The 8,906-nt window shown below is 52.2% G+C and overlaps 1 protein-coding gene across 4 annotated transcripts in view; it reads right to left on the reverse strand.

The window, feature by feature from the left end:
• TYRO3 (TYRO3 protein tyrosine kinase) overlaps nucleotides 1–5,896 on the reverse strand; it is a 42,764-nt gene extending 36,868 nt beyond the window's left edge. For 2 of the 4 annotated variants that reach the window (XM_065064583.1, XM_065064582.1), the window contains exon 1: nucleotides 5,486–5,800. In XM_065064583.1, coding sequence (XP_064920655.1) covers nucleotides 5,486–5,573 — 88 coding nt within the window. In that variant the 5' untranslated portion in view covers nucleotides 5,574–5,800. Of the gene's footprint in view, nucleotides 1–1,775; nucleotides 1,960–5,485 lie in introns of all 4 variants that reach the window. The other 2 variants (XM_065064580.1, XM_065064581.1) reach the window with 2 other exon arrangements.
• Between the last annotated feature and the right edge of the window lie 3,010 nt (nucleotides 5,897–8,906).

Consider the following 8,906-nt stretch of genomic DNA (forward strand, 5'->3'; position numbering starts at 1 on the left):
AAGTCCTTGGGCATCTCAACTGGTGATTTCAAGGGGTTATGCTGGCCTACTCCAGCACAGTACCCACCCTACAAATTCTTCTGTGTCGTCCCTTGCTCAGCAACAGCTCCCCTTCTGAGAAGATGCATCCAAGCAGGGGAAGGCAGCCATGGGGACTGAGCAGCATTCAAGTCATAGGCCTCCAGTTCAGAGGAGAAATTCTGCTCCTCACTCCACTGCTGGAAATCTGCAGTATCCTCACTGCCATTAGCAACATGAGGCTGGCCTGGTAAGGGCAGAATTTGGTCCAGATGCAACAAGGTCTCAGCTACCCAAAGCACCAGTGTGACTCTGAGCGCCTGTCAATGTAGAAATGCTGATTGTCCCCCCCCCGAATGTGCAGCCATGCGTCTGCTGCCATGCAGGAATCCTCCGCAGATCTGCTGCCCACCTTTCTAATGCTAGCAGTCCTCCTTGGGGAAGGGGAAGAACATGTCAGGAAGGAAGACAGAAAAGGGAGAGTGTTTGCTGAAATGCAAAAACTAGACCCACTACAGCCCAATTTTCAGAGCTGTACCTTCAAATGGCATCAGCTGTCCTGCCCATCTAGCCACATGTTCTGAAACACAGCGATCGCAGCAGGGAGTCACACAGTGGGTAGTAGAAATGCTCACTTTAGGAAAAGAAAGGAAAAAGGAGAAAAAGATACGGACACATCTAGATTTAGCACTCTATACACAGCCCTGTACTACAGAAAGTTCTCAGTGGAGGGAAATAAAGAGGTGAGAAAGGAGATCAGACTGAAAGGCTGTGAGGAACAAAGAGAGTTAACTAGGGGAACTGGGAGAAGTAAATGCTATAGTTTCAAGACAAACTATTTCTGCAACATAACGTTATGCAATAATTTTACTGGGGACAGATTTTTTACCTATCAAAATGTTTATTACAGACAAGTTTTAGCACAGAGACTTTTAGTTGCTGGAATTAGAGAGTCTGGGCAATGTCAATCCAAGAAACTTCACAGGAGACGAAGCTGGAGCTCAGAGAGAGTAATTTCCAGTCAACAGCTTTGAGCCCTCACGCTGATGACATTCTTGCTTGTATAAGCTCTCTTTATGCATGGAGAAAGCCAGAGCAGAACCTTGGGTCTTGATTAACTCAGTACTTCCAGAACTAGCTGACACCCCCTTTCTGCTGAAATAAAGGCACAGAGAGCTACTTTGCAGAAGAGAGTTTTTGCACCTCTGAGCAGTGCAGGACTGATATCAGGTAATGCGAACGTATTAGCAAAGTCTCTGCAAAATGACTTGGGGATGGTTCAGGTGAGAAACACTCGTCCCCAGAGAAAGGAAAGGGACATAGTCCTGGGAGTCTCATGTCAATTAACAATCCTCACCCTTAAGGCAGACTGACAGCTCAAGAGAGAAAGAGAACAGAGTGAGTGTGAGAGAGAAAACCGCTTCATGTAAGACCTTAATCTTCCAGCTGTATGGCAGAACAAGATGAACAAACAAGGCAAGAACATCCTTTTGCCTTGAAGTCATGTCTCAAGCATCACAAGCATTAGAAAAGCACCTATCACCACAGTAGTTAGGAAACCAATATGATTCTAGTGCATAAAGTCTCAGCCCTCAGTAGCTTCAGTTCTGCTCTCAGTTATGGCCTTGCCAGGAGCTGAACTGCAGACCTAAGGACTCTGCCCTGACAAGGTCACTGCAGTTGCACAGATATAGCTGACAGCAGAAAAACTGTGCAATAGTTTCCGCGATATTCTTCCTTCTCTGCATCTGTTGTACCTGAGGAAGCCGATCCAGTGTTCTTCATCTACTGGAATGTACACCTGGTCTACGCTTTGCACCACTGCTCCATCCTTGATCCACAACATCTCGGGATCTTCCATTCCCTCGACGCTGCAATTTAGTTTGACGGGTTGACCCTGGGACACCTTTAATTTGATTGGAGGTCCTGTAAATTTCATACCTAAAAAAAAAATACTACTCCGCCCCACCCCCAGAAGAAGGGGGGTTGGAGTACAGCAAATTACTCCAGGTTGGTGGTCTGGAATTACATACCCTACAGCACACACTGCAGAGGGGTCTGTTAGTTTCAGCACTGCTCTACTATGTCTGCTAAGCAACAGTGAAAGGCAAGTACCAAAAGCACAATTGCTGGAGAAAAGCGGTGGCTCAGTCTGTACATGGGGCTTTTTTCAACTCCTGTAACAGCTGGGTGAGCTTCTGCAGAGCAGTGCCCGGGCAGAGTCGGACAAAAAGCAGGGAGCTTAGTCGTATCAGTGATCCAGCAGTGCTAAGCGCGTTTGCTCAACATGGTATCACACCTCCCTCTTTTCCCCAGGCTTGAATTTCAGCTATGGTGTTCCTGTGCTGCTAAGAAATCATTGTGCTCGCTCCATTGTATGCATTTGTAAAAGCTGGGATATGAGAAAGAATCAATTATGCCTCGTTATTCAGCGTACACTGTTCCTCTGCATTACAGAAAGCTTCTCTGCAATTTGCAAAATCCGTGAAAGCAAAGCCTATTCCACAGCACACCTCGCTGAGGAGCAGAACTGTTTACAGAACAGATATTTCTGTCGTGTGACGTGGGCGGGTGCTCAAACGAGCCTCCCTTGACCAGCCAAAGGACCACATTATGCTCAGAATTATATAGTTGTGACCCCACAGCAGCAGGGCCAGAGTTGGAGCTGCTCAGGTTTACATCGACACAGAAGTGATCAGAATTTGGCCTGGAGCACTGCCTTATATGTGGGTGGATGGGGAGTGTTTCCCTGAAGCAGAAGCGAATATATGGAATGTGTTACCATGAGAAAACAAGGAAGCCAACTATCTAAGCACATTTAAGAAAGAAAAGCATACAAAGGAGGAAACGGGAGGATCAAAGGAGACCGTGGGAAAGAAAGAAGGTGGTAAATAAATGTAAAGCTAGTTTTGTTAGAGAGAGTGGCCATTTCCTATGCAGGACTGACAGACCAGAACAGGTCTAGCCCAGTTCCGTATTATGCCCTGACAGTGGCCTCCACATCCTTCAGAAACAAATTACTCCATCGCTCTGCTGCTCTTGCACAGCCATGCATCACGATATATTACAACTTCATCCAGTTCGCCAGCTGGCTAGCCCCTCACAGGATGCCTCGCTAGCCTACCAAGCCAGACAGAAAAAAGCCAGTTGTAAAATCCAGAGCACTGCCAAGTGAGCAGCCCTGCTGCTCTCAAACTCTGTTACAACCCGACCAATGCTCAAACACAGAGATTTCTCATGTGCCATTTCCCTTCTTGCCAACATGCCACCGCCCCCCCCCCCCCCCCCCCCCCCCAGCTACAAGGGCACCACCTCGCAGGGCAGAGCAACAGCCCAGAGACTCACAGCATGGTTGTTACCGCTGGAAGAAGAGGGAGCCAGCACTGGGGGACCAGCCCATGCTCTGCCACCAGCAGCTGGTACCCAGCAGAGCACCAGTGGTCTGAGAGCAATCTCACAAGACAGGCAGAACTCCTTTCCTTAATAAGATCCCCTGGTCTGTTAACAGCTGGTTTCCCCACACTCTGTCCTTTTGCCTTTCTATCTGCTCTTACGAATTTCACAAATTCACAGACAGCATTGAAAAAAACGAGAAGATGACCATTTTAGTTTAGTTGCTACAGCTTGTTTGCTGGGCTAAGGATTTAATCACCTTAGGTGAGGATGATCTAACCTTGCATTATTTAACTCATCTGTAACACAAATTACATGTCCTGGTGCATCCAGAAAGCATCCTCCCTTTCACCACTCACAATATGGGAATAAAACATGAAAGCTTCATAGCAGTTCTCTGTGTTACAGAAAACTGATGTAGCCAGGCTGCTGAACACACACAAATTGAAAGACATTTCCATTACAGGAGCCTTCAAGGAAAAGCTAACTTCTCAGCTTTTTTCAGACTGCCCTGCTGAAAGAGTTATCCACAAATTAAACAAATAAGTGTTGTTAGAGACCCTTTATGGTTTTCAGTTCCCAAACAAATTAATAATGCAGGAAATTAATATACAGTACAAGTGTTCAGCCTGAATTGTAATTCTCCACATCACCTAAGTATAATCCCTCCATCAAGATCAACTGAAATGAAGAAAAACAGATCAAGGATTTTTAATAAGTGCATAGGTTTTGGACAAAAATCCAATTTCAGCTGCAGTGTCTCTTCCTACAGGTATCAGGAACAATCACATAGGAAGCCAATATGGATTTTAATTTCCACCTAATTCCTCCTTCTACTCTCCTATTCACCATTTCTCATGTGATAACATTCTTGCCAACACAAGAAACAACCTCATCCACATAAGTTCCTCCAAGCCTACCTGTAAGAGCTGCAGGAGGTGAAATGTATACCTTGGAAATAAAATTACACTAAATTTCTTATCAACCAGTTGTCAGACAATTGACAGCAAACAAACATGCTAGTTGTCAAAATACATTACTTCTTTTTTTTTTTTTTTAACTTGCCACCTCTGAATATTTGGATTCCTAGGAGCAAAAGCATGCTTTTTGTTAAGTTATTTTAAGAGTGTAGAGAGAGGAAGATGTCTACCCATGCACGCCAAGGGAAAGGGTTTTTGCTCCTCAGATTCCTTAGGATCCTGACCTAGCGATCCGACCTGTCCCGCCGGCTCTCCAGCTCCATGCCACTGCGCTCACATTGCTCCAGCGCGGAGCCCAAACCCCCGGGCAGCCGGCGGGAGCTTCGCCCGGGTGCCGAGAGGCTCTCACACGCCGCCTTTCCCTGCCGACTCGGGTATGAAACTTAGAAAAATGAGTTCAGGAGGGAAAAAACCAACAAAAGCCACTCAGGAATGTGTTAGCGCCCGGATTTCCTCGGCGGCGATCCGCACTAGGCAAATACCAGAGCAATGCCTCCGCAAACAAGGAGGAGGATTATCTGAGCTGCGACTTACTACTCTGGACTTGCAGGCGGGCGGGCGAGGCTCGCAGCACCGCACAGCCCGGGCTCCCCGCCGACTCCCAAGCGCCACGTAGCCGGCCCAGCCGTTGGTCCCACAGAGGCCCCCCGCGACCGGCGGTGAAGCGCGGGGGCCCAAAACGGGCCAGTCCCGACCCCCACCTGTGGCTGCCCAAGGCCCCGCGGCCGCCACACCGGACGGACCCCGCACCCCGGCGCCGCGTCGGGCCCCCCCTGCCCGGCGGCGGGTCCCCGGGCACCTAGCTGCTGTCGGCAGGGCAGCTCCGCGACCGGCGGTCGCCCTCACCGGGTTGCCAGCACCTGTAGATGCGGGGGCTGCCCAGGGGGACCTGGACGGCGGCAGGGAGCAGGTCCGGCGCCGCTGGCAGGGCAGCCCCCCTCACGACCCGGCGGCGGGAGCCGTGCCCCGCCGCCCCTCCCGCCGCGCCCAGGGAGCTCGGGGGTCATTGCCCCACCGCCCCTCCCTGCGGCTCCGGCCCTCAGCGGGCAGCGGCCACGCTCCTCGCCCGCCAGCGGACCGTCCGCCCCTCTCACCTGCCACGGCCGCGACGTCCCGGAGCGCCGCAGCCCACAGTCCCAGCAAGAGGAGCCGCGGGATCGCCATGCTCCGCTTCAGCTCCATCGCTCCCGCACCACCATCCTCCCCCCAGCTCCCGGCGTCGCGGGGGCTCCCACCGCCCGCGCAGGCGGCGGCGGCGACAGCGGCTAAGGCTCCTCCGGGAGGCTGCGGGGACTCTCAAACTTCTGGCTGCGGCTCCGGCCGGGGCGATGGGCAGGAGGCCCCGCCTGGGGTCGACGGAGCGGGTCAGCCGGGGCGGGTGCGTTGCGGGCGCTGCCGCCGGGCGGTCTCCCCCTGCCGGCGCGCAGCCGCCGCTCAGCAGCACCTCCGCGCGGGTCCGTACACCCGCCGCTCCCCGACCGCCGCCTTCTCCTCCAGGAAATGGCGCTCTCGGGCGGTCACCGCGCGCTGTTCTCCCCCTCTGACATCACGCTTATGAATATGCATGAGCCGGGCGCCCGCCGCCCCCGAAGCAGCGAATCACCGCGCCCGCCGCCCCCGCTTCACCGCTCCGAGACGGGACCTGGAGCGCGCACCCCGTCGCACCGCGCCGTGCCCGGGGGTCGGACCCCTCCAGAGGGCGGGCTGGGCCGGAAAGGCGGCGGGCAAGGGGGGTTGTGGAGGGGGTCCCCCCCGGGGACTGCTTCACGGAGCGGCCTGGTTTCCAGAGCGCCGGCTGCGGGTGACCCACATCGGCGGGAGCTGCCTAGGCACCGGGCGGGGGTGGAAACCAGGTCGCTTATTCCCCTACTTACTTATGGAAGCAGGAGGCCAGCCTGGCCCCTTCGTGCATCCTCCAGATCCCCAGGCGAGGAGAGCTTGGGGCCGCCACGGGGGCTCAGCCTCTCCAAACCAAGGCTCTGCCGGGATGAGCAGCACCTCACCTCATGCACACAGCAGCCCCAACCCCATCGTCCCTGCCCGGTCCCGTCCGGCTCCTTGCCTCAGCTGTGCTCCCCTCACCAGCCGGACCCCGACTCCAGGGATAACGGCCACCTCGTCCCGGTGCCCGGTGTGTGGAGGAGCACCAGCAACGTGAGGAGATGCACCCGTGCCCTTCAAGCAGAATCGCCTCGGCCTTGCCTGCTTTTCTACTAGCAGAAAGGAGATCTCTGCTGCCACAGAGTTACTAGTACGGTGTGGAAAAAGTCACCAAATGAAAAAAAAATCTGGTGCTGCCAGGTTTGTAGGAGTTACGATGAGGATCTGGGCTGAAAAGCACCATAAGGAGCAATATCGTTGCAACATGATGCAGCTTTCAGCTCTGCCATAGCCACCAATGTGCAACACGTAGCCAGTGGCTCCTGCAATACTCTGGAAACCCGGCTAGACAGGGGAGCGTGGGGACACAGTGTTATCCCCACCAGGGGTATAGAGAAACCGAGGCATGACCAGCTCACATAATTCCTTCCCAAGCTAATATTCCTCATCCTCCCCCCACCCCGGCCCCTAGCCATTTGCATTTCTGATAGGAATTCCTGGGGGACTGAAGCAACGCCAATAAGATTTCATTACTGGAATGGAAATGTCACTCCCTCTCCAGCACCTCCCGCCGCAATGAGGAGACTGGGAGGAGACACTGAGAAGCCATCCACCTGAGAGCTTGCAGCAAGCTGGGTGCTCCTAGGAACAGGAAATCGTGACATGCCTCTCACTGGGATCACGACAGCTCTTGGGCTGAGACCTTCTGTGCTGGTGTTTGCTAAAAGCTTCACGCGCACTTGCTGTCGCTGCTCTCTCTCCCCCGTATATCCATATATACCCATCTATACAAGTGTGTCGCATGTTTCTGCATTTACTCATGGCGACAGAATCTTCTAGAGAGCAGCTACTTTTTTAGATTTTAGTTGTCTCATGAGAAAAAATAATGGCCATTGGAATAATGCTGTGTTTTTCCAGCATTTTCCTTCTAAGGATTTCTTCCAGCCTTACAATTACTGAGGTTTATACTGGTCCAGTGGGCTCAGGAAACACTGTGGTGTACAAGCAGGAGAGAGGAGACACGGGCAGGTGTGGTGACTTGACCAAGCCCACCTAGGGAGGCAGTGGCCGAGAGAGGCTTGACTATATGCTATGTGCCCGGAGCATGCCTCTGCCTCAGCAGGCACATTGTGCTTCTTCCACATGTCATTTGTGATGCTTCCAAAGGCTTTGGGAAAGGAGCTTTCATCTGCAAACGGGAGTAGGGGACAGGAAGCTGTAGCACAGCACAGGCCAGACTCTAGGCTGGTGTAAGAGACCAAAGCTGTGCTGGAAGCAGTAAACCAAAGGGAATTTTCCCCAGCAGGTGATCTGGCTTCAGCTCTTCTGAGAAGGGCTTTGTGTGAACAGTGATAGGCAGGAGGAGTCATATGAAAATTGGACTGCAATCCTGCACGTGTTGCCAGCTGGAGTGCAAACTGCTGTGGGAAAACTTATGGAAGAGTGCAATATTACCATGCAGAAATCAAAGGAACTGGTGGTTCTGAAATGCTTTTAGGAACCAAAGACAAATAAAGTCTCCTGGCCTCTCGTGTCACTGGATTAAGCAACATGGCTTTGTTCGCCAGGCTGTAATGCCAGTGGCAATGTTCACTGCTCACACACACAGGACACAGCACAGTGGCTTATAAACAAAATGGTTCCTCCCCAGCTTACGTTCTTTCCTTACTTCTTCTGTTGCGATAATGTATTGTCACATCTCACTGGACCTGCTGAGCAGCATAGGCATATTCTAGAAAATGCCTGAAGGGCTGCACTATACTCAAGAGGTGAATTCATGGTTGTGGGAGACTTCTGAAGATGAGGGAGAAGGAAAAAGGAAGAGAGGGAAGGAGGGACGGAGGGAGGGAAGAGAGAGAAGGCAGGAGGGAGAGAAGTGTTTGCTGGACTTTCTCACCTTCCTCTGCTGTTCAGCCTCTTCTAATTATTGAAATACACAGGACACAGATGGATTATCCCAGTGAAAAAGCACCCCAAAACACCCATTTCCACATGAGAAGCCATAGTTCTAAAAGTTCAGCAAAAGATGCTGGCACTTGCCACTACTCCATTTTCAAAGTTGTCAGTCTGCAATTGGATATAAAATCCCGGTGTTTTGCACAAGGTATTTTCCATAGAGCTGCCTGATTTGCACTCGGATTCAAGAACCTGTCTGCTCCATCTTCTGACTTGGGATTTGAAGAGTAGCGTTATCCCCTCCATTGCTAGGGAACAGGTTCCTCATCCTGCATTTGGAAGCTGCAGCAATGGCAAGAGCAGTGATGAAGTGGCATTTAAGGGTCACAGCAGTAGCTCTGCTCTACCACGTAGGAGACCCAGGGTGGCTGGGTGCTTCCTGAATGGGCAATCTATTGAAACCAGCTTATTCAGCCCCAGGCCAGAACAGGAGCTGCTCCCAGCTTTTCAGTCACCACC

This window comes from Columba livia, chromosome 5, assembly GCF_036013475.1.
Source record: "Columba livia isolate bColLiv1 breed racing homer chromosome 5, bColLiv1.pat.W.v2, whole genome shotgun sequence".
NCBI lineage: Eukaryota > Metazoa > Chordata > Aves > Columbiformes > Columbidae > Columba > Columba livia.